General features: G+C 38.7%; 3 protein-coding genes across 4 annotated transcripts; 1 reads left to right on the top strand and 2 right to left on the bottom strand.

Annotated features, from left to right (window-relative positions):
• Positions 1-1,402: 1,402 nt before the first annotated feature.
• On the bottom strand, positions 1,403-8,032 carry rpl9 (ribosomal protein L9). Of its 2 annotated transcripts, none has more exons than XM_074630118.1 (8): positions 8,008-8,032; positions 7,085-7,131; positions 6,855-6,970; positions 5,934-6,029; positions 5,582-5,714; positions 5,024-5,104; positions 3,154-3,283; positions 1,403-1,564 (listed from the first exon to the last, which is right to left on the bottom strand). In XM_074630118.1, the coding sequence occupies exons 2-7, from the start codon at positions 7,128-7,130 to the stop codon at positions 3,177-3,179; spliced, it is 579 nt and encodes a 192-aa protein (XP_074486219.1). In that variant the 5' UTR covers position 7,131; positions 8,008-8,032; the 3' UTR covers positions 1,403-1,564; positions 3,154-3,176. The 2 variants fall into 2 exon arrangements, with proteins under 2 accessions (XP_074486219.1, XP_074486218.1); XM_074630117.1 differs by lacking the exon at positions 8,008-8,032 and adding an exon at positions 7,867-7,891.
• A 1,008-nt stretch (positions 8,033-9,040) lies between these two features.
• On the top strand, positions 9,041-15,802 carry lias (lipoic acid synthetase). Its single transcript, XM_074630116.1, has 11 exons — positions 9,041-9,229; positions 9,485-9,663; positions 10,795-10,888; positions 11,314-11,394; positions 11,641-11,797; positions 12,270-12,327; positions 12,423-12,551; positions 13,250-13,395; positions 13,478-13,548; positions 13,653-13,764; positions 14,822-15,802. The coding sequence occupies exons 1-11, from the start codon at positions 9,119-9,121 to the stop codon at positions 14,881-14,883; spliced, it is 1,200 nt and encodes a 399-aa protein (XP_074486217.1). The 5' UTR covers positions 9,041-9,118; the 3' UTR covers positions 14,884-15,802.
• Positions 15,803-15,880: 78 nt separating this feature from the next.
• Positions 15,881-24,804, bottom strand: ugdh (UDP-glucose 6-dehydrogenase). Its single transcript, XM_074630115.1, has 12 exons — positions 24,586-24,804; positions 21,690-21,851; positions 21,136-21,237; positions 20,774-20,974; positions 20,496-20,693; positions 19,569-19,716; positions 18,673-18,767; positions 18,448-18,578; positions 18,059-18,198; positions 16,838-16,929; positions 16,624-16,734; positions 15,881-16,509 (listed from the first exon to the last, which is right to left on the bottom strand). Exons 2-12 carry the CDS (start codon positions 21,849-21,851, stop codon positions 16,399-16,401), a joined length of 1,491 nt encoding a protein of 496 aa, XP_074486216.1. The 5' UTR covers positions 24,586-24,804; the 3' UTR covers positions 15,881-16,398.
• Between the last annotated feature and the right edge of the window lie 525 nt (positions 24,805-25,329).

Below are 25,329 nucleotides of genomic sequence, written 5' to 3'. Positions count from 1 at the left end.
ACAACAGTCATTAGTTGAGGAAAGATTGGCCAGCTACTGTACGTTACCCTGCCCTTCCTCACTGCAGTAGTCATTACAACACTCTGTATACATTTTTCTTTTGCATAAAGCAATGGGGAAGATTTGTAATGTTTTTTTAAATTCAGATTTGGAGAAGAAGAAGTTGTATATTTCCACAGCCGAAAACCTCTTGGGACAGTTTCAAGTGCATGTGAAATGACCTCTGAGTATTTCCATTTGAATAACTTTGTGTTTGTCCAGATGGTGACACCATAACATGTATCTAAAATATATATATATATACATACATATAAGTATAAGAAAATGTCTGACACACTTTTGGTCCCCTTGCAAACGGGAAGTTCCTAAGGCGTTTGGATGATGAGCGATTAATAGAGTATCTTTTTATGTAAAAGTTACATAACCTGCCTTGTGAAGTGAGTAAAACCATAACCTAAATATGTGTGTGTGCTTTGAGATGTTGTCAAGATGCAAAAAGCTACATCAATAAACTTGAATTACCACCTTGTGGTTGTATGCCTCCGCCAACCGGTCAAGTTTACATCCATGTCTGTCCAAAATGTCATCACTTCATCATTTTATCCTGTTAGATATTTGTGTAAAAATGTCATAATTAGAATATATATTCTTGATTTAAGGCCAAAAAAGGTGTTTTATGAGGTCACAGTGACCTTTGACCACCAAAATCTAACCAGTTCATCCTCGAGTCAAGTGGACATTTGTGCCAAATTTAAAGAATTTGCTCAAGGCGTTCCCGAGATATCACGAGAATGGTATGGACGTGAGGTCAGTGACCTTGACATTGACACATTAATGGATCAATAATTATAACAAAATGGGCCAGTCTGCATGAGTACTTTTACTTTTGGTATTTTAAGTATATTTTGATGCCAATAGCCTACGTTTGTACATTTACTTAAGATTTTGAATATAGGACTTTTACTTGTAACAGTATTTCTACTTTTACTGAAGTAAAGGACGTGAATACTTCTTCCACCACTCACTGTTGTTTCATTATGGCTGTACAAACGACAACAAGCAGGATTAAATACCTTTTTTTTAATATATATATATATTGAGATTTCACAATTTTATAGCCGTATTATATTTTGCCTGTATTTACTATTACATTAATACCATTAAACTTCCAACAGTGTGTATAAATAGAAACACTGACAGCAGATTGTGATTTTTTAATGCAGATCTAATCTCCTTTGTTCATTCATTGTAACCTGAATTTTCCCATTTATACTTTTGAGTCACGGTTATTGTTGTTCAATTGTTATCACATTTATATTTTTGACAAATTTATTCCACAAGTGCCGTTTCAGCTAAACCCATTGTGACCTGCAGCAGCTAACAAAATGAACCAGAGAACAGATGATTTGGAAAAGTTGGGAGTTTTATTGGTCATAACAGGACATGGTGAAATATTATTCGGCATCTTGCTCGACCACAGTGGTCTTCTCGCTGACGTAGATGCCGTCCAGGAACTTCCTGATGTCCTTCTTTCTGACCGTGGTGGCCTGTTGGATCAAAGCCGCTGAAAAGAAACAGAAGAGCCGAGTGTGAAGGGAGAGACCTGGTCACATGCAACAGGTAGGTGGTTTAATGTAAACCGTATATTACCACAACATGCTAAATAGCCTGCATGACATGAGCGCTATTAAAAATGTTTTGTTTCTACCAATAAGATTTAACAACTCAGATTATAGATGCATGCTGTGGTTAGTTAAATGAAGACATTAAATTGAAGTTAAAAAAAATGTTGGAACACACATGGCCGGGCAACAGATCAATATTAATAATTATAGACTTTCAGTGGAACCATATTGTGATGATATATTGTTTAACAAAACTGTGTGGCCCAAATTAATTAAACAAATATGGATTGTTAGCTTGCATATAAAGAGTTTTGATGTCATAAAATATAAAAAATATTGACACTATTCATTGTACTTGCATTTCTTTAAATAAACCTGCCATGTTGGGATATATCAGTAATACATTTATTTAACAGATGCCCAATAGTATGAAGACAGAACCTGCCAAAAATTACTCGATAAATAAATGGCATTAAATGTAACAAAAATAATTCAAAATGAATGTAGGCATTAATTGATAAAATGTGACAAATTGATGCTTCTATATTTACCATTGTATTAATTCCCCTTTCTACTCTAGTTATTTTTCCCTTTCATTTATTCATTTCATTTTTGCAAATGTAAATAAATTTAAATTTTAGAAATACATAAATAAATTAAATGGAAAATTCAATAGAAGAGTAGATAGATTTGGGAATTAATACAAAGGTACATAAATAAAGCAAATTAAAACCAAAATTTAACCAAATTAACCAATTTATGTCATATTTTATCAATTAATGACTATTTATTTTAATTATTTTGGAACATTTAATGGCATATTTATGTATTTATCGAGTTCATTTTGGATTTTGGCAGGTTCCGTCCTCCATACTAAAGTGACAATCGCTGCAACGAAAACGAGATATAAAAATTTGGAAGTGGCATACCTCCAGAAACAACTGAAAGCGTTCAGTACCACGGTTATTTTCTTATTTTAGAAATTAAACTCAAATTAGTTTCTCAGTTGAGACGAGAATTGTATTTTTCAGATACCAGGCAAATATCAGTATTAGAATGGTCACGATTAATCAATTGAATTATTCTATTGAGAGAAAAACAACTATTTTGATCAATTGTGTCATTTCATTTTTCAAGCAAAAAAGCCAGACATTTGCTGGCTCCAGCATCTATCTAGCATGTTTTGATGCTTTTCTTTGTCATATATGACAGTAAATGTATTCTGAGTTTTGGATTGTTGGTCTGATTAAAAGAGTTAATCCTGAAAATACTCATTACTTGATGATGATGGTATTATCACATTGTTTTATATCATATTGCCCAGCCCTAATAACTTTAAAATAAAAGGTTTGCATTGCAAACACAAAGAAAGCATGCAGAAATCTCTAACAGTGGAAATTGAGCAATTAAAAGAAAAAGTAAAAAATGTCTTTTTGCATCGCCACCAAGACATCAGACAGTGTAAAGAACATGCAAAGAAAAAGAAAACAGACAGGCCACGAGGGAGGCTTCGACGGCATTGTCTAACCTCAGCGAGTGCAGATGTAACTTTTACTGAGCCTTATCCAATACTGTTCCCTTCTCAGACACGTAAATACCGTCCAAGAACTTTCTGATATCCTTGTTTTTGACTGTGGTGGCCTGTTGGATCAGAGCAGCTGGAACGGAGAAAGGTTGGGATGATGAGCAACACGTCACGTCACACATGGGATCACAGTAAGTACAGAGAAGGATGGAGGGGAGAGACTGAGGAAAGGTCAGACTGACGGGGGATGAACACAATTATTGCACAATTACTGTTGTGCAGCAAAGGTGTCCAGGCCAACACAACATATTCTATAGACTTAAGAGAAAATCTTAGTTTGGTACAGATCCCTGCAAAAATCACACCATAATCACTTTAAAATGTTTTTCCAAGTGAAAATAAGTATAATGATTTAAAAATCATCATTACCTTTAATATCACAAATCATATCACAATTTCAGTTGAATTACAATTGGATATTTTCTCAAGATCATGCAGCCCTACTGGACATCATTCTTGACATTATAGATAAGAAAGTCAATGAACTCAGTGGGTTGGCAGTGGGTATATATATCTGGGTCATTGTGCCATTTTTGGGGGACATGAATCTTTGCTGTAAATGATGGTTATTTTTGTCTTCAGAGCTCTAAAAGTAATTCAAATCACTTTTGTTTTAAGTGCTCACGACTCAGCACATATGTAACCTTGACTTTGCTTCAACTATAAACCGAAACAAACCTTAATAGTTTGGGAACCACTGTCTTAAGTGCTAGAATTAACTGAATTTTACAGTATAATTTAAATCACACAAAGAAATGGCTGCAATTTTCTACATCACAACATTTATCAATGATAACACTATGAGTGCACTAGGGCTGTCAAAATTGGCCTTTGAATATTCATTCTAAATAAACACAGATTAGAACTATTCAAATATCTATCTCCCTAAATGTCAGAAGATAACACGTACTACTCGCCCATCTTTCAAGAGGTTACATCTCCTGTGTGATCTCGAGCACACAGGAGATATAACCTCCGATAGGTACGTGGTGTGTTTACATGACGTACCGCAACGCCTGCCGTTAGGACACTGCGTCACTCTCTCTGTGGCCAAATTCTCTGACACCATTACGGTTGTTGAATTATTCCTCGTTCAACTTGACCTAACGTTTTATTTCATTTTCAATTAATGAAAGTATCATTGTGTGACTCCCATCCTTTTATTCAGTGTGCATAATTCAGACAGCCATGGTAGAGCTGCTTCCTTTTCACAGTTGAATATACATTTTCATATTCAAATCTGTTTTAGTTTTTACTATTTGAATAAATATTCAAATTTAGAACATTCGTTGACAGCCCGAGAGTGCAACTCAAATGTTAATGAGGAAGAGTACTACTTTATATGACCTTAAGTGTCATACTCATGTTGACAGTTCAGGAAAATATGCTATTGATTCTGTAGAATGGAAGAGGGGGCTATACATGAAGACAGGATTTGACAGGATTAACTACAACACCATACGACTGATGTGAAACTAGCAGCACAGAAATGTAGTTTTGGGGGAGAGGTACCAGCCAATCACATTGTCACCAACAGATTTCTGGATTTGTGTTTTAAAGTATTAATATACCAAGCTTCAAGGCAGCATCACTGAACTGAACTGGTTATGTCAGGGACCTTGCTGACGAAATAATGACAAACCATCTGCAACACCTTAATTGAGGAGTTTTAACACCCAGGGAGCAGAATGTCTGGGTTCAAACATGGAGAAAGATCTTAGCAGGGGTAGTGTTATGAATCCTTCCTCTCCAATGTGGAGAAAAATTACTGTGCCATGTAGAACAGCTGTAGAGAAAAGGGTAGACAGTGTACCTGAGTTTGACACCAGCTCAATGTCGTTACCCTCCAGCACCAGCTCGTCCTTCTGGACGGTTGAGACGGCACAATTCACACCTGGAAGAGAGAGAGAGAACTTTTTTTATAACTACTCACAATGGGATAAAATAACTGTCACACTTTATCAAATTAAATACAATAAGTGGTAAAACAAACTGCACTTCTACAGCGCAATTTTAAAACCTGGGAACAAGATAAAGCGCATCACAATGCCTCTAATTTACCCAGACAGATGGAGGTAGAGCTGCTGGGCAAGGCGAGGGCATTTGGCGAGGGACAAGGGCAGTCTTTTTTACGCTTTTTTTCATACTGAATGACTTATTTCCAAGAAACTTCTGAGCACATCTCTGGTAAACAAGATTTTCAGGTGGTGCTTTTGTGCGATTCTTTGTGGAGGAACTCAGTTTCACAGATCGATCAATCGATTAAATCAACTAATCAATTAGTTGACAAAATTGTATAAGTGTTATTCGAACAAGAATGTCTTTGGTCGAGAACAGCCCGAATTATCTCCATAACTTGCAGCAGACTCACCAGTTCTCATTCGGACACGGCGGATGTACTTCTCTCCCAGGAAGTTCCTGATCTCCACCAGAGTTCCAGTTTCCTGAATGACTACGTTGATTGGGAAATGGGCGTACACAGAACGCATTTTGTACCGGAAACCCTGCAGTCAGACAGAAGCGAGAAAAGCATTGAGCCACAACGTAAAGGCAAACAAAATAAATTGTTCTAACAACAATAACCAGCCAGCCAGAGCAGAAGCCATGACTACAAAACATACTAATCCCACCATAAAGGCTGGGCACAGATGTTATTGCAGCAGTCTGGCATTGGTACAATTTGCCTTTGTCAATAACGCAGACAAATTCAACTGTGGACTCACCAAAGTGACTCCCTTGATCATGTTCTGGACGTGGCTGCAGATGGTGCGGACCGTGGCCAACTCCTTCCTGTTTCCCCACCATTTATCCACACGAAGCTGAGGAAGACAGCACAGCGACTCAAATCACTTTCATTGTCGGAAAACAACTAGAAGACATCACTGACATAATGATAAGGCCATTTTTAACAAGTTACTCGCAATTCTCAGATTAAAATGAATTGAAAAAACTGTCAGATGTAACAATATCAACAAAAAAAATACAGTAAATGTTACTTGCAGCCCTAAACGGTATGTCGGCTACAAACTCTAGGACCCTGTTCAACAAATAGTCAATCATAAGACCCTTCGCTTTAAGTGATTTTAAACTTAAAGAATAAAGGAAGTGACCACTGCTAGCTGCAGTTGCTTCAATTAAATAAACACATGCCCAACATGCTACCCTGTTAATGCACTGTATGATGTAATGTATTTTGTTGTACCCATTGTTGCTGCCTTGATTCATTATTGTTTTGTTATGTGTTAGACACTGCTATTTGACCCTGTCTTGGCCTCACTTGTAAAAGAGGTTTTAATCTCAAAGAGACTTCATAGTTAAATAAAGGTTATAAATAACGGAGCTGATCAACTGCATTGAGTCACCCTTCTGAGTTATTTGAGCGCATTGAGACAAGGGCTTCTAAATATTGTCATTCGACTTCATTGTGATGATATGAGTAACAATTTTTCATTCTACTTTTACACATATGCATTACATGAGACCACTCTTCATAACTGGAACACAGATCACTGCTTTGAGCATCAGTTTGATTATCTTATATCACTTTTCATGCGTTATCGTGGTAACAATGTAATCAAATCGCAGTGGTGTTTGAACCCGCCTTCAAATTGCTGTTGTAGCACAAAAGTATTGTTCCTCCTTACCTTCTTCTGTTTCTTGCCCAGCAGACTGAGCTCCAGGTTGATGTGATTGAACTCCCTGACGAGTTTGCCACGGGGCCCCTTGACCGTCACTGTCCGCCCCTTCAACTTCACCTCGACTGCAAAAACACACATACAAGAGTAAGAAGCCACACTCCATACAACTTAGATGTTAAAGCCCAAGTATCTCAGGATTATACTTATAAGTGTGTAAAAAATCACCAGTTTCTTACCATTGTCGGGGATGTCGACAGACTGGCTGCTGAGAATGGTCTTCATTCTGTAAAAAAAAACAGACACAATGTGTGTTTAATGCAAGTTTGCATCCCTTATGATGTGTGTGACAGCTTAACTTTTGATATATTTACTGTATTGTTATTATATATATATCTTTCCCTAATTGTTATCACTATTATGTAGTCATTATTTCTTTATATTAATCTTGTCTCTAGGTGGAGGCTTCAGATAAGCCAAGTGTTTTTTTTTGCCTCTTCCTGCACTGTATATTATTCATCTATTTTTTTGTTATGTTGTATAGACTTAAATTGTGCAAAACAAATAAACTTTCCACAGCTATACATCTAAAGTTCAGGCTACAAAGTGTGCCAAGTTTTACATGGCATGTTGCACATCATACAACTACAGGATTATACTTAGATTCCCCATTTAAACAGGTTTCTGACTACAATGTGGCCACTGTAATACAGGACACTGTAAGATGAGGTGTCCAGCATGAGACTCAGCACAGCCACTCTGCAGTATAGCTACTAGCATTTGAGATAATGCTACCAGTAGACTACATTAGACACTCATATGTACTTAACAGGAATACTTCTGCTACATATTAATAAGCGTATTAAGCAGCTGAACTCACAACAACACTATCTTTTAACAGTAGTATTGTTATAAACGTGCTGAAGGCCCTGAGCAGGACAGAGATCCACCAGCACCAGCAGGCCTCAGACTGACTGTCATCAATGTGAATAACAACCAACATATATCCTCACAAACCTACAGTCAAAGCAAAAATACAGCCTGTGTAATGAACCAGAACACTATCCCGAGTCAGGTAGTTCTAATTTAACTCAAAAACATGTTTAATAGCCACAGATGGAGTTAGATGAAAGCCACGGTACATTTCATCAGCTATCCTCACCTCGCCGGTAGCAGAGGAAAGGAGGACGGAAGGACGTCACGACGCAATTGTAGAGCACGTACGTGACGTCATCAGACAAGACAAGTCAATCGAGGAGGAACTTCTTGATGGTCACCACATTTTCGTAGTATATAAATGCTATATTATATTTATAATGTAGCAATAATAGTTTAGCTGTAAATATTAGGAATACGCACTAAGTAGCATACAGATGTTGTTTTAATGTCCCGCTATTAGCATTCCTCCTAGTGATGTGTCGGTCACGAACGAGCCGGTTCTTTGAGCCGGCTCTTTTAAGTGAACGATAAGAGCCGAATCCCATCTGAGAGCCGTTTTTTTGTTTTCTTTAATTAATTCAAGGCAGAATGATAGGACGATCTTCTCCGCTCCACAGGCACTCCATGCACTGACTGTGACTGAATGTTGTGTTAATGACGTCCGTGTGACCAATCAGGTGATGATAGACAAGGATCATAGGCGCGCTGATGGTCTACAGGTACGGAGCAGGCGGGAGAGGAGGAGAGAAAGAGAGAGAGGATTGTGATGCGCGAATATGAGACAAGATGAGTGACAGTCGGAAACGAAGCAGCATGTACAATTATGATATTCTGGAAATTATAAGGTTTAGTACAATTATATTGAATAATTTAAATGATATATATGCACACATACTAATTAAAGGTCAAAACAGTGCTAAATTTGGCTGAATTATAAAAGGCAGAAGTGGTAAAATGAAGAGCCGTTTGGGAGCCGAAAGAGCTGGCTCTTCTTTGGTGAGCTGAGCCAAATGATCTGGCTCATTAAAAAGATCCGGAATTCCCATCACTATTTCCTCCCAGTTGGCTCTGTCGCATTCAAAGTCAGTTTGTAAAAACCGCACGATGAACCCGAGTGGGGGAAAAACCTTTCATATAAGCCGTCTAAATTAGTCTACTTTACACAAGATGTTTTAAACCTCATTAGGACATATCTTGAATTAAAAAAACTATTTTAGCGCATTTAACTAGCGTTGGAATGATCCGCGGAAAATAGAGAGGTTTCTCTATCTTCCCAGTCTGCGTACATCACGTGAACGCATCACAAGACCAAAGCAGTCGAGGATTGTTTGTCAATGACCGTCGTCCTGCTTGCTAAAGTCATGGCGCTGCTCAAACAAAGTTGTTGTGTAGCAGGTCGTTTCTCCACAAACCATCTGTGGCTCAGTCCCAGATGCATCCCACCAGTGAGTATTTACACTGCTCGATTATTCTCCAACTAACAAACTAACGGTTATAACGGCTACCGTCGGTTGTTGTTGCCATGGTTGTAGCCATGGTTGTAGTAGTCATGGTCACAGGCCTTGTGTTATGTTTTGTAACTTCAGGCTGTTTTGTAACTACCCTAAGAAGTGTGTATTATAACATCATGACAGTGTGTGATTGTGCAAAGAGACTCTGTGAAGCCTGAACTAACCACCAGTCCTCTTCCTCTCGTGCAGGTTTACACCAGCTGTTTGTCCACTGTGGTGAAATCCTCCCCAGACCGAGCTGACAGGAAGAAGAAGGAGCTGCTGGAGGACGACGGGCCGGATCTACAAGACTTCATCTCAGGGGATCTATCGGAGAAAAGCAAGTGGGCAGAGTACAGAGGCAACCTGAAGAGAGAGAAGGGAGAGAGGTGAGATAGCATGTGTTATCTGTGTGTGTAGAGTGTTATCAAAAGGGTTCAAAGACCAGGTCAGACCATGCTTTCTCTGCCAGACTGTGCTGAAATCAATCAACTTGAGGTCTAAGTGTCATGAGGTAGATCCTCCCCATCCATCCAGTGTTCAGTAGTGGATGTGTGGTGATGCAATCTCATGTAAGTCATGCATTTGCTCTAAACTACACTTCACAGAGGATCTGTTAAAAGTGATGTGTAGGTTTAGTTCTGAGAGATTGTAATTGTTTTCATGATAATGGGCTGAGCAGCAATTTTTCATGCTTGTTTTCTCACCTTGAAGTTTCACTGCTCCACGAAAAGGGCAAAGTTACTGTATCCCAATGTCTGGTGACATATTCAATTCAATTGAATTTTAGAGAGTGTCAAATCACAACAGAAGTTATCTCAAGACGTTTTTCATATAGAGCAGGTCTAGACCATATTCTATCATTTAGAGACCCAACAAGAGTAAAAAGTAAAGATGCACCATATTCTATATACCCGATGTTTATTAAACTTCTCAACAACTCGTAACATAAAGCTATCATAAGGACAGTGCAATATGTTAAATTGGGACAGTGCAATATGTTGCATCTGTGTAATATTGGGCTATTGTCTGTGCAATGTGGGCAAGACGGTAGACGGTGCAGTGCACTATCTGGGTGCAATACCTGCCATGGTGTGTGTGATAGTATGTGGCATTATGTAGGTGGACTGTGTATGTGTTGAAACATCTGTTTCTGTGGAACTGTTTCCCTGTCTTGTGTGGAATCGTTTATTATTGTTGTTGATGCTAGTTCAATTTAGTGTTTGTAACTGCAGTTGGACGGAGTCCAGGAAAAATTTCCCCACTGGGACAATAAAAGTATATCTTATCTTATCTTTATCTTATCTTACAGAATTAATCAATAGCAGTGGATGTAATAGAGTGATAATAGTAATATCAGTAATAATAATAGAAATATGACTACTACTACTACTAATAATAAAAAGGCTGATAATAATGATAGTACATATACAGTGACAGAAGACGTTGTCCACACCTACATGGAGACAAGACCACTCTTGCACATTTAGTGAATGGCTCTGCTGCTGTTTTTGGAACAGGCTGCGCCTTCCTCCATGGCTGAAGACGGAGATCCCCATCGGGAAAAACTACAACAAGCTGAAGAACACACTGAGAGACCTCAACCTGCACACGGTAAGTTGTGAAGAAAAAAAAATATTTCAACATTTTTGACATCGTTCATGAAGACAGTGAAGACGGTGGTTTTCTTAAATGGAATTTTGACTTATGGCTGTAATATTTAGCTAGAAGGAAAATAAGAGCAGTCCCTCTGACATCTTGAAACCCATATGCAAAAGAAATGCTTGCTTCAACTATATCCTTCAAATACATGGCTCAAGTGATATCAGGAATTTTACCTCGGTAATAATACTTGCCCTCCAAATACAGACAACAATTTGGATTTTTTTGTAACATCTTTATCAAATTGCAAACTTACATGATTTTTATATGAGGGCCTATCTATATATAAGATGTCTGATAAATACTACTGACACTGAAGACAAGTCCAATCACCCTGTGTCAGTTCTTGTGCATTTGAAGACTGTGTTTTTTCTCAGGTGTGTGAGGAGGCCAGGTGTCCCAACATTGGGGAATGTTGGGGAGGAGGAGAGTACGCCACAGCCACAGCCACCATCATGGTACGTGACTCTGGTGCAACTGAATTTTACTGACAGTTATATAAAACCACAAAAAAGCACTTTGATATCATCTCTGTACATCTAGCACATGTGCACGTGTCTGTACAAGCTAACATTTTCCAAAAAAGTAGACACACTTGTCACAAGAGAACATGTTATGATACATATCTGTATGGATTATTTGCTCCAGTTATACGACATACATATAACTAAGGTTTTGGTTTTTTTCTCTCTCTTTGTATGTAGCTGATGGGGGACACGTGTACCCGTGGCTGCAGGTTCTGCTCCATAAAGACGGCCCGTCGGCCTCCACCTCTGGACCCAGACGAGCCCTACAACACAGCCAAGGCCATCGCTGCCTGGGGGCTGGACTACGTGGTTCTCACCTCAGTCGATAGAGATGGTAATGCTCCCTAACTCGATGTATCTACATAATCATTCCTAGGTGTGACGTTGCACCATTGCCAGCAATGAAACTTTTACAAGGAGAAAAGGAACCATTACTTTTCTAACTTTAACACACACACACACACACAGTGAGGAACAGTGTCAGTATAAGTCCATCAAAATGAAAACACGTTGCACAACTCTTTCCTAACATACCATGCTTTACTCCCCAAATATTTCTGGCTACCATTATCTTCATCAGGATGGAATCTGAGCTCATTTCTGGTTTCTTTATATAAGGTCTGTCAGTCATGCGACTTTTAAATCAGCAAAAATGCAAGGATTTACAAACGGTATTAGTCATATTTTTCAAAATAGTTTTTACAGAATACAAAATTTCCTCTTAATAGATTTAAAAAGGTTTACGAAGTAAAGTTTTAGTCCGCAGTGATGGCCTGTAAAGCCACATTTTCCTTTTTATTTTGCAGATATTGCTGATGGAGGGGCAGAACACTTTGCTAAGACCGTCTCCAACCTGAAGGAAAGGTATAATCTCCCATCCCTCTTGGAATCATCTGGTATTTGTATCTTAATATCTGTGCAAAATGAATAAATAAGCACTTTTGTCATCCTCATCTTAGGGACTCTCGGATACTGGTTGAATGTCTGACCCCTGATTTTCGCGGTGACTTGGCGGCAGTAGAGAAGATCGCCCTGTCAGGGTTGGATGTGTATGCCCACAATGTGGAGACAGTGCGAGAACTGCAAAGGTACCGACTGAGCCTCAGCATATTGCCTCTGTATTTTACCAGCCGTTTATATATTGGCTCTTACTTCTTTTCTAAGATGATAAATGCTCAAAGTTAGAAGCTGAGCATCTAATCTCTGTTTCAACATTAATTAAAACCTGAATGCCTTGAATTCAGTCTGATTTTAGTGGCCTCTGATCAGCCAACAAGCCAAAGGAATAACAGGGTTTTTTAATAATTACAGAGGTATCAGTAAAAAAAAAGTCAGACAACAAACTGTTTCATTATTTTGTCTGTTGCACAATAGGAAAACATGTTTACAGTGATATGCAAGAGCACTGTAAAATGTGTCATGTTAAGTTGTTATCTAGCAAAGTTTAAAAGTTGCCAACACACTTTCCAGCATATGTGAGCTGGCTGATATAAAATCGAGTTTATATTTTTAGAAATACATTGTGTAGTTGTTTTACTATACTTAGTTACAGCTCTGCCACAAAAGGGAAGTCAGTCTTAGGCAGGAGGACAGTTGTACACACACTGACCAGCAGGGGGCACATCACAGCCATTTCTGTCAGTATAAATACAAGAAACTGCAGACGTGTAAACACGGGGAAGACACACTGTAGAAGTGTGGAGAAGAATTGTTAATGGTAATCTTGGTATATTTTTACCCTTTTTGATGATTATTTCAGTTGCTCAGTATTTCCATCTGTTTGCAGGTTTGTGCGTGACCCCAGAGCAAACATTGACCAGTCTCTGAGTGTCCTTAAGCACGCTAAAGAGGTCAAACCCGATGTGCTCACCAAGACGTCCATCATGCTGGGACTGGGCGAGACTGACCAACAGGTCTTCAACACCTTGACTGGTTTGTACACATAGACATACTTCCAAAATTGTGATGCAAAGTACAACAATTTCCTGACCACACTGTTGTGGTGATGTTGCAGAGTTGCGAGAGGCAAGAGTGGACTGTCTAACACTGGGCCAGTACATGCAGCCCACTAAACGCCACCTAAAAGTGAGCACATTACACTTTCCCCTTTTACTAAGGCAACAGTGTTGCTAGAAAAATGCACATTTGGTAAATGAATGCACACTGTGACCATGTGTGTTTGGGTGCAGGTGGATGAATATGTCACTCCAGAGAAGTTTGCCCACTGGGAGAAAGTTGGGAATGATATGGGCTTCGTTTACACAGCCAGCGGGCCACTGGTGCGATCCTCCTACAAAGCAGGTGAGAAACACACACTATCTTGCACAGTTTTAACGAGCACGAGTTATGAATGGCCCAATTTAATGCAGTGAGTTTAAACTCATTAAAAGTGAATCACTGTACAAGGAGTGCAACAGCAGCGTAAACGGTCAATGCACCGAAATTGAAAAAAAACTATATTTTCTCACTTAGCCCGAGTGGTATCCAGACATGCAGATAGTTTTAGGTTGAGATATCTGTCTCTGAGACATAATACAATGTAGGTGAATACAATGTTGTTTATGCTGAAAATTTACATTGGAAAATTCAGCAGCAGTAACATCTTTCAAAAATAATAATGATAATCCACCGAGCAGTGTCAACAGTTTACAAAGGGACTGTTATAGTAAACTAAAACTAAAATAAGCAGTGGAAAATTTTTTGTAAACTGAAACTAATTAAAAATCTTTTAAGAAAAACTAAAACTATATTTCCTGATTTTAAAAGTAAAATAAAAAATGAACATAAATTAATTTCAGCCTTTTTTTTTTTTTAGCTATAATATATCACAACTGTAAAAAGGAGACGGCATGAATTTGCGTCAACATTCGTGTTGTAAATGTAGCTACATCTGAGACATTATACCTGGCCTTAACAAAAACAAACGTAAAACTAAAAATATAAAAACTAAACGTTTCTGAAATACTGAAACTAAACTAAAACTGGCAAACACACTCCAAAAACTAACTAAAACTAAACTAAAAGGAAAACAAAAAGTCAAAACTAAAAATAATATAAAACTAATTGAAAATTCAAACCTATTATAACCCTGAATTTTTTTTAATGACATTTTCACTACTTTGAACTTTAAGATTTCAAAACATCAGCAATTAAACCAAAAAATATTTTTGTGGCTATGAAGTATGTGTGAGTGAGTGAACAGAACGATCATGTGAAACTAAAATAGGCCATCGGTTGGACAGGTTCTGGTCACTGCTTGCATCTGGTCACTGCTATATCATAAAACATAGTAGACAGCCAGGTAAATGTATTCGTTCATTTAGTTTCATTTTTCTAATCCGTCTTTTCTCTTTTACAGGCGAGTTCTTCCTGAAGAATCTACTGAATAAGAGAAAAGCAGAAGTCACTATAGCAGAATGAAAAGCACCAAACCAGCAGCCTCTAGAGGCTTTCTCCCTCTAGTCTGCTCCCAACCTATAACTACTATACACAAACAGTGACAAAATTAGCTTTACACCTGCCGTACCACAATGCATCATTGTAAGCTACAGCACAGGAAACACTTTAAATATATATATATGAGTAATAAGTTGTGCAAGTCAAAAAAGGCAGACGTGACATGAACAAGACCTCATGTAAGTACAGGGACCATTCTGTTCCTTCTTAATGTACTTGTCCTCCACGTTTCACCTGTGACGACCCAGAGGTCTAACGTTTTAGGGAGAGGAGATCAAAGAGAACAAGCAGCAGCAGATATGTAGACAAACTGAGTACAGACTGTCCATGTAACCCTGCCAGGAGAAAGTACAACCTGGTGTTAGCAGTGGTTGTAATTTGCCGTCTCTGCACCTCAGGGGGCTCCTAAATCACATCCATCATGACCTCCCTCCCCTCAGGGGCCCTGGACCTCTGATAGAGAGCTACTGATCTTTAACCGCACGCTCCGTTTATGAGCTCTTTGATGTCTGCTGCTTCAGGACGGATTTAATGAAGCGTTTAGTTTTTTTTGGTCTGAGGGTTCTTGCAGCAGCTCCATGATACAAAAAAAAAAATATATGGCTGCAACACTGTCGAACGCTACGTCTTAAATTTCTATTACGTTAGAAAAATGAGCCCAAATCAGCCTTTTGTCAGGTACAGAAGTACCAAAAGAGGTACTTTTGACTGTATCTGATAAAGAGACACATTTGGGCTCAAACTGCTTTTTCTAACGTAAAAAATATTTAAACTTTACACCTCAACAAGAAAGATGTGTTTATTTTGCAAACTAATGGTTTGGACAAAACAAATGTTTAAAATGTACTTTCATATTTAAAGAATTAAAACTCATCAGTCCACATCTGCTGGTTTTCATTTTTGTGTCACTTTTTTTTTTCTCTTTCCATTGATTTGGAATAATCATCAGGCACAAATTAAGGACATACATCACATTTTATTGTATTGCCGTTTTTAGTAAAAAGTCACTGATACAGAGGACAGATATTGATTAACATGATTTATAAAAAATATTTAAAAGAATTGTATAAAACTATTTTGCCATTTAGCAACAATACTTGATTATATAGTAAATACTGTAGGAAAGTATATTCACTAATAGTGTTCACTTGAAATAGACGGTGCGATAGATGACTGCATCTAAAATGTTTTGTTGATAAATGCTAATTGTATAAAAAGTGACGGTTTATCACTAAACTTCTTCCAAAGACTCGGAACACATTCATGGATCACATTCACTCAATTTTGGACTGAAGGCTCAACTTCGTCCTCTCAGGCCGACTGCAGGGCAGCAGTTAGTCACGCTGTTCTGGCCTTTTTGATCATTAGGCGTGTACCGACAACAGACGGGGGTTGGACCTGAATGAAATGTTTCACCAGCAATAAAAAGGTTGAGAGAGGAATGTGTTGCATGTCGTGTGTGTGGAGGTGAAGTGAGTTTTAGACTTTGGCTTTCTTGGTGGGAGGTTCACTGGCAGTGTTGCGAGGACAAACCGCTGCCGGGGTGTAGGGGATTCGTGTTGCGGTCACTTTCTTACCGATGGTTTCGATCTGCCGACAGAAAAGCAGCAAAATGATATAAGCTCAACATCAGTCAGTTCACCAACTTTCATTTTGATTTTGTATGAGATGCGTTACAGTATGGTGTGTTTTCTGTCTGCTCACCTGGAAGCCAATGTTGTGGAGGCTAGCATGGAGGTGGTCCAGCACTCTGCGACCATCGAATATGAAGGCCGGCTTCAGCATCTTCTTGTAAATCTTCTCATAGTCCAGCTCCTATGGTGGAATTAGAGAGGTGTGAGGACTTTACGGTTTTCTTTCCCCCCCAAGTTGAAGAAATTTATAAGATGGTAGGAAAAAAACAATGTGTGATTGTGACCTTAAACATGTCCCACTCAGTGCAGATGACCAATGCATGTGCGCTCGTGCAGGCCTCATAAGGGTCTGTGGTCACAGTCACCAGCTCCGACACTAAGAAGAAAAAACAAGTCTCGTCAGTGAAGCATTAAAAAAAAAGAACAAATGACTGAATGTTTTTATCTTTAAAAACATTCAACATTCAATCATTTTCAATTTTGTTCTTAAAATGAGGGACCAATGAATCACTGAATAACAACCAAAGAACATGACGTACAATATGAATAACTTCTAAAGCTGAAAACACATATGGCACTCGTCAAGTGCCACCCGTAGCACCAATAGGAAGTGTCGCGGTGCAGCACGTCTAGAGTATTTTTACACTCTGTTATTACTACTTTTACTAAAATAAAAGATCAGAGTAACTGCATTAGCTTTAAATCATGTGTGGACACCAACTACTTAAACTTGATTTCTCACCTTAAGAGCCGATCTCCAGAGCTATGGCTCGCCAGGCAATATCTTTATAGCCATTGTGGATCGTATAGTTCAGAATATTTCTCGACCTCAACAACTAGTCTCTCCTCATCCATTCATCGACACGCGAGAGACGGCGACAGCAAGAGGTGAGTGAGGAGATTAAAAGTCAAGCTGCCACGAGAGCAGAGAAGAAGAGCAGCTACAGGAGCCGGGATGTAAGAAGCAGGGTACAAGTGGAAGAATATATGTTTTTTCAGGGGCAGCGAGGCTGGAAATGGGACAGTAGCTTGAATCGTCGCAGGGCAGCGCATCAATGAGCGCTGGCGCACGCTTAGCTGCTGCCAGTGTGTACATAGAAAATAATGCGGCGGCTCTTGGCGCCGGTGTGTTTTGGCCTTAGGGCTGCCACTAACTTATTTATTTTTTCTCAATCGTTTGGTCTATATAATGTTTTGTACATGGGAAGTGAGTGGTGAAGCGAGAGAGAGCGGCGGCGGCGATGACAGCGAGTAACGTAATTGACTCCCAAGCAGGAGAAGTTAACAGTGTTTGGTTTGGGGTTCTGGGCTACTGTAGAAACATGGCGGAGCAACAAGGTGGACTCCGTGAAGAGGACCAGCTCCCTAGGTAGATATGAAGGGCTCATTCTAAGCTAACGAAAACACAATGATTCTTATTTTCAGGTGATTATACACTAATGAAAACATGGAGATTTTGCAAGCTTTCCAGAGCTGTATTTGAACCTTGAGAAGAGCACACACACCTCTTCCTGGGTTGTCCTCTGAGATGTTGGGCTGGGAGAGGTCATGAATGATTTGTTCCTTAAGAACTTTGGGGTCGTAGATGAACAGCTTGGCTCCCTCATCCATCAGATACTTAGAGATGTAGATACTGGACGACTCCCTGCAGTTGCGACAAAAACACACACACCCTAGTGTCAACTCTTATCAGGGCCATAGTTCACCACATTATGTTTGCAAGTAATAGTGTGGAGTCCAGTGTGATCATACAAACAATCCCAAGTTAATGATCAACATAAAAAAAGTTGTTGGAAAGAAATATAAAAGAAAAACAAAGAACTGGGAGGTGACAAATGTCCACAAGGATGTGAGAAGGGAATGAGTAAAACAAACAACATGAAATGAGACTAACCTTGTGTCACCGGTGTCTTTTTTGAAGGAGAAGCCCAGCAGAGCGATCTTTTTACCAGTAACAGTGTTGAAGAGGCAGTCAATAATCCTGCATGCAAATCGCCGCCTTTGGTACTCGTTCATGTCGATCACCTGAGAAAACATCACAAACACAGATTGAGAATAAGGTGAATACAGCGAGCAGAGACCTTCAGAAAAAAGAGATGCTATGCGGTGTAGTTCTCACCTGCTGCCAGTAGGAGGCGACCTCAGGAAGGTTGAGGGCTTCGCACAGGTAAACCAAATTCAGAACGTCCTTCTGGAAACAGCTTCCACCAAAACCTGACCAGAGTGTCAGAGAAACAATGAGCTAGAAGGCAACACTTAAAGGTGCCATGTGGGACTTTTAGAAAATCCTTGTTATTAATGACACCGGTGGCCATTAAGTGAACTCCCGTTGCTCGCACTCCGTAGGCGTGAGTAAGCATCCTGGGCAACGGACAAAACAGTGGGGCAGCATTACATTACAATCATTTATTACACGGCTTTGTTGAATACCTGAATTTGGTGTTCTACGCTCTGTTATTTCTTTAACGAAGCAACCAATGCTAGATCCATTCTACTAGCTCTTGGCTAGTAGAAAGCAATCGTTAGTTATACACCTTTGCTTTGTTCCGTTACATCATTTATTGTTGGCTAAAATCAACACTGTTTGTCATAGTTCATAAGTTAGTATCATGGATCACGTTAGCTGATAAAGTAATTAGCAAACGGCAAGCTAGCCAGTTTACCAGCCAGATCAACCCTGGGATTCTGGATGAATTAGCTATTGTTATCCACTCAAGACAGTATTTTGCTACATTAGCTACACACTATTGACACTATAGTGGGGCTGAAGAGAGGCAAGGCACTCGGGAGCGCGCTTAAACGTCACATCCTTTGGATTTTCCCAGAAAAAAACGTCCCGAGTCCTTTACATAGAAATCGGTCCACAGTCGGGAAAGTCTCCGTTTTTAAGTTGCGTTACAATCCGTTCACATATTGGCAATACAAATCGATTCATACATGTAAGAAGTTACATATGGTACCTTTAATCTGTGTGTACATGAATGAAACTTTACATCTTTTGGATGTTTTTCTTACCTATGCTGGCTTTGAGAAACTTGCTGCCTATTCTCTGGTCCATACCAATGGCCTTGGCGACCTCCTCCACATCGGCCCCGGTGGCCTCACAGAGAGCGCTGATACTATTGATGCTGCTGATCCGCTGCGCCAGGAATGCATTGGCTGCCTATACAAGCACACACAATATTTTTTTTTTAGAGATTGTATTTACAACTACAACATAGTATAGGACACTCAAAGGAACACAAAGGAAACAATTAGTGATCAATTAGTCAAGAGAAACTTAATCGACAGATTGTTTTAGTCATTCTTCAATCAAAAGTACCAATTACCTTACATGCTGGTTCAAGCATCTCAAATGTGAGTTTGATACTTTTCTTTGACATTTGGGTTATGGACTACAGCCCAACAGTTTTTGAGGCCAATATGGTTATCAATATTTGGGAGTCTGAAAAAGCAGATTTTTTAACCCTCATCCTACCGATTTGTTTAACATACAAGGACTACAGACTGGGGTTCTTAAATGAAGGACCCAAGAATAAACTACTGTAAGAAACAATCATCATAGCAATATGTGAACTTATTTCTTCTCAAAACATCATTAGTTATGCAATTAATGTAATCTGAAGAAAAATAGAGACTACAGGTAAAAGAAATGCACTGCACTTTTTTTATTAGCTTCTGGTGCCTGTAATTTCAGATATTGTGCTGTCATCACCTATAATCATGACTAAAAGCATATCAGTATGTTATTTGGTCCCCCATTACATTCATGAAGTCAAAACTGCAGCTACTGGTGACAAAGTTAAGAGCGAAAAACAACAACGTTACTGGGTGAGCTATCTAATCGACGAGAGCGTCAGAGTTTGGGTGCGTCTCATTGTCGCGCTTCACGCGCTTTTGAGCTCGGGCCCTAATAATCGTTAGTTGCCGCCCTACACTCACCAGTTTGGACAGCTCGGATGACCATGTGTTGGTGGTGATGATGCGTTCTTTGGGGACCCAGTGCTCATAGACGGCACACAGAGCTTTAATTGCCCTTTGACCTTCGGCTGTTTCGTCTCCACCAATCAGGACGCGGTCCGGCTCCTTCAGATCCTTCACTGCTGTTCCTTCTGCCAGGAACTCTGGGTTGGACAGCACCTATAGCACAACAACTTTAGAAACTCGCAGAACAACAGATATCAGAGTTTCATTCTTATACAGTACAATAACACACTCACATGTAGGTTGAGGCTGGGCTTGGTGTTGGCATCAAATATCCGTCTAATGCTCTCAGCAGCTCGAACCGGGACGGTGCTCTTCTCTGTGACTATCTTGTAGCCATCAGACACCTCCACAATCCGCCGAGCACATGCCTCAATGAACTTGAGGTCAGCTGCACGACCCTTCCCCATCCCATAGGTCTTGGTTGGGGTGTTCACCTTTGGGGGGGGGGGGGGGGGGGGGGGGGGGGGAGAATTCAGTCCAATGAATTCACTAATGTGTCATAAATGTCAGATTTATTTCTTTAGCTGGTCAAACTGTGTGTCAGTATGAGTGTGAGGGAGGAACTGATACTGTTACAACTGCAACTGTTACTCACAGAGATAAAGACGAGGTCTGCGTCCCTGATGGCTGGGTCGATGTCTGTTGAGAAGAACAAATTTCTCCCTCTGCATGATTCAACTACCTCTTTCAGACCCGGCTGAAGTGGGAGGAAGTGACAGGGAGGGTGTGTCAGTGAATGTGTAGGACAAACATGACACAAACAGTTACAAATGTAATACGAGTTCTCAATGACTGGTCATTGACTGCCCTTTACGCTAGTCATGATGATGTAATACCTTGTGGTTGTGGCTGACGTAGAGAAGTTGCACCACTGAGTGGTCTGGAACTAATTTATGTTTCATTTGTCCCACGATGGAGCAATATTGTACAAAAACATTGGCCGGAGCAGTTGCCTAGCTGCATCTACTTTTTCAACATTGTCATGAAGTTTGATGAAACCGGCAACTCATTTCAGATATATGGCTCTCAAAAGTGAGATAAGAATGTAGGGGAAAAGGCACTAATGAAATATGACCCAGTCCTTGTTGAAGTTGTATTATTCCTGTTAATGATATAAAAATTCTTTGAATAACTACATTGATGTAATACCTCATATATGGGCAGAGTGTCCGAATTCCAGGCTTTGATGCGGGTCTCATTGATATCCACAACGGTCACGGTGATCTCTGGACACATGTGGGCGATCACACTACATGTCGGGCCTCCTACATACCCGGCACCAATGCAACAGATCCTCTTTATCTGAAACATCTGAAAGAGGAGAGAACACAGAAAAAAAACATGAAGCATGAGAGAGTAGGTAAACTCCACAGGTCTTAAATAACTTTCTGAATGTCACTTTACATTTTATTTACTTTTTACATCCGTTTACAACTTTTTTTTTTTTTTTACCTTTTTCAGACATTGTTTAGACTTTTTTATATACCAACATTTTTTCAGACTTTTTTTTTTTTTTTTTTATAAACCTTTTTCAGACATTGTTTAGACTTTTTTATTTACCAACATTTTTTCAGACTTTTTTTTTTATAAACCGAAAAAGGTTTATAAAAAAAAAAGTCTGAAAAAATGTTGGTAAATAAAAAAGTCTAAACAATGTCTGAAAAAAGACATTGTTTAGACTTTTTTATTTACCAACATTTTTTCAGACTTTTTTTTTTTTTTTTTTTTAAACCTTTTTCAGACTTGGTTTATACTTTTTTTCCCCCAACATTCTTCAAACTTTTTTTCAGACTTTTTTTTTTTAAATGGACATTTTTTCAGACTTTTTTTCCAACTTTTTTTTCAGACTTTTTTTCAGACATTTTTCAGGCTTTTGTTTGGGACATTTTTCAGATTTTTTTTTTTTCTTCACACATTTTTTAGACTTTTTTCCCCAACATTTTCCAAACTTTTTTTTTTTTTTAATGGGCTTTTTTTCAACGTTTTTCAGAGTGTTTTTTTCCAGCATTTTTCAGACTTTTTTTTCGGACATATTACAAACTTTTATTCCAACATTTTTCAAACTTTTTTTCAGATATATTACAAACTTTTATTCCAACATTTTTTTCCAGACTTTTTTTTTTTTAATGGACTTTTTTCAGACTTTTTTCCAACGTTTTTCAGAGTGTTTTTTTCCAGCATTTTTCAAACTTTTTTTTCGGACATATTACAAACTTTTATTCCAACATTTTTCAAACTTTTTTTCAGACATATTACAAACTTTTTTTTCAGACATATTACAAACTTTTTTTTCAGACTTTCAGTCTTTTTTTCTAGCATTTTTCAAACTTTTTTTCAAACTTTTTTCAGAGTCTTTTTTTCCAGCATTTTCCAAACTTTTTTTTTTTTTTAATGGGCTTTTTTTCAACGTTTTTCAGAGTGTTTTTTTCCAGCATTTTTCAGACTTTTTTTTCGGACATATTACAAACTTTTATTCCAACATTTTTCAAACTTTTTTTCAGATATATTACAAACTTTTATTCCAACATTTTTTTCCAGACTTTTTTTTTTTTAATGGACATTTTTTCAGACTTTTTTTCCAACGTTTTTCAGAATCTTTTTTTCAGCATTTTTCAAACTTTTCTTTTCCAGACTTTTTTTTCGGACATATTTCATACTTTTATTCCAACATTTTTCAAACTTTTTTTTCAAACTTTTTTCAAACTTTTTTTCCAACGTTTTTCAGAGTGTTTTTTTCGGGACATTTTTCAAACTTTTTTTTCGGACTTTTTTCAGTGTCTTTTTTTCCCAGCATTTTTACAAAATCATTTTTTCAGACTTTTTTTGGGGACATTTTTCACTCTTTTTTTTTCCTGCTCAAATCAATCCATCATGGTTCACCAAAATCACCTTTTAAGTTATAGGTCAATTAATCATTTAGTCAACTGACAGGGAAATAATTGGCAACTATTTTGATTAATTTTTCAAGAAAAAAAAAGACAAACATTTAGTTATTCCAGCATGTCAATTATGAGGATTTTCTTCTTTTTCTTGTGTCTTCTGTGTGACAGTTAACTTAACATATCTAGGTTTTGAGTTGTTGGTGGATCAAAAGCAATTTAAGGAAAGGATTTTTTTTTTTATTGTGAAAACTGGCAGATTAATGGATAATGAAAATAATCATTAGTTGCAGCTATATGTTACACACAACACAGTGCATTTCCATGTATCTGTCCTTATATTTCACTGTGCTAAAAAGTGTGTCATCTTTAAAAATGTCTGATTTTAGTCATCTGACTAGAAAATAATTGGCAACTATTTCGATTAATTTTTTAAGCAAAAAAGCCAAACATTCAGCTACTCCAGCATGTAAATTATGAGGATTTTCTTCTTCTTGTGTCTTCTTTGTGACAGTTAATTTAACATATTTAGGTTTTGAGTTGTTGGTGGATCAAAAACAATTTAAAGATTTTTTTTTTTATTGTGAAAACTGACAGATTTATTGATAATGAAAATAATCATTAGTTGCAGCTATATTTTACACTTAACAGTGCATTTCCATTAATCTGTCCTTATATATCACAAGTGTCTCATCTTTAAAAATGTCTGATTAACTACGACGAGCAAGAAAACTTCAGATTGATTTATTTTCTAACACTTAAATCCTCGTTTATAAACCATCAAGTCTTCCCATCTCAGCAGCTCATCAGAGCTGCAGTCCCAGTCGCACCGTTACAGCCTGCTGGAGGAATAAAGAGCCTTTCATAGCAGCTCAGCTCAGCTCAGCTCAGCCACGTCTAACAGACACTGAGCTCTTATCACAGTTACCTCTCGGCTACTTCACTGTTAGCTGTGCTGCTGCAGAGCAAAGCGTCAGTGGTTGTAAGGTAACACATTACACACGAACAGGGACATAACTACTGCTAGTTTAGTGAGCGAAATAAACACGATAAACTAAATGAATGGGCGTTGAACCAGCCAGCTAGCTAGCAACATTACCTCTGCTGCCAACTCGACAACTTCCAAGAATGCGCAGATTACGTTTAACGGTTAGCTGCTCTCTTACCGTTAAATGTGTCCGTTAAACAGCCGTTGGTTCCGGGAGACGGTGACTGCTTACAAAACGATAAGTGTCTTTAACTGAAAATGTAAACTGGAGCTCGTCGAAGACACTCACACCATCAAGGTTTCTCTCCCAACTTTTCCTGCACCACCTTTACCTAAATGTAGTTATACTTCTGTAAGAGTAACGTTACCTCCCAGATCTCCATGACACCGAGCTGCCCGGGGGATCTTTCCGGTCGGGGATTTTCAGAGTAAAAGCACCGAAAATATATCATATTATGTTCTGACCCCATTAAAGGTCCCATATTATAAAAAAAGTGAGATTTTCATGTTTTTTCTTTTATAAAGGAGGCTTAAGTGCTATATAAATACTGTGAAAGTATTGAAACGCTCATTCCACAGGGAAATACATTCATTCATCATTCAAAGCCTTTCGCTCCTTTGTGGAGCATAGGCCGTTGACCACAGTCCGCCTGGGCTTTCCTCTCCAGTTGTTTCCATGTCAGCCCGCTCTGTGTGATGTCCGTGTCAAGGTCCTTGCGCCAGGTGTTCTTGGGCCGGCCTCTCCTTCTTTTGCCTTGTGGGTTCCATCTAAGGGCCTGCCTGGTGATGCTGGTACCGGGTTTCCGGAGTGTATGGCCAATCCATCCCCATCTCCTTCTCCTGATCTCTTCTTCAACAGGTTTTTGACCTGTTCTTTGCCAAAGATCATTGTTAGTGATGGTATCCGGCCAGTGGATGTTTA

The sequence above is a fragment of the Sebastes fasciatus genome, chromosome 3 (assembly GCF_043250625.1).
Source record: "Sebastes fasciatus isolate fSebFas1 chromosome 3, fSebFas1.pri, whole genome shotgun sequence".
Lineage (NCBI taxonomy): Eukaryota > Metazoa > Chordata > Actinopteri > Perciformes > Sebastidae > Sebastes > Sebastes fasciatus.
Note: the sequence above shows the minus strand (reverse complement) of the source record. Positions and strands in the feature narration are given on the sequence as shown.

Bases quoted from the DNA above. Each gene is read 5' to 3' on its own strand.
- rpl9 (XM_074630118.1), bottom strand. From the start codon at position 7,130: ATGAAGACCATTCTCAGCAGCCAGTCTGTCGACATCCCCGACAATG. The intron at 6,971-7,084 runs GTAAGAAACTGG...GTGTTTTTGCAG, and splicing joins TGTCGACATCCCCGACAATG to TCGAGGTGAAGTTGAAGGGG. The intron at 5,715-5,933 runs GTGAGTCCACAG...GTCTGACTGCAG, and splicing joins TGATCAAGGGAGTCACTTTG to GGTTTCCGGTACAAAATGCG.
- lias (XM_074630116.1), top strand. From the start codon at position 9,119: ATGACCGTCGTCCTGCTTGCTAAAGTCATGGCGCTGCTCAAACAAAGT. The intron at 13,396-13,477 runs GTTTGTACACAT...GTGATGTTGCAG, and splicing joins GGTCTTCAACACCTTGACTG to AGTTGCGAGAGGCAAGAGTG. The intron at 13,549-13,652 runs GTGAGCACATTA...GTTTGGGTGCAG, and splicing joins CCACTAAACGCCACCTAAAA to GTGGATGAATATGTCACTCC.
- ugdh (XM_074630115.1), bottom strand. From the start codon at position 21,851: ATGTTTCAGATAAAGAGGATCTGTTGCATTGGTGCCGGGTATGTAGGA. The intron at 21,238-21,689 runs GTATTACATCAA...CTCCCACTTCAG, and splicing joins ACACTCTGCCCATATATGAG to CCGGGTCTGAAAGAGGTAGT. The intron at 19,717-20,495 runs GTGAGTGTAGGG...GTGCTTGTATAG, and splicing joins CATCCGAGCTGTCCAAACTG to GCAGCCAATGCATTCCTGGC.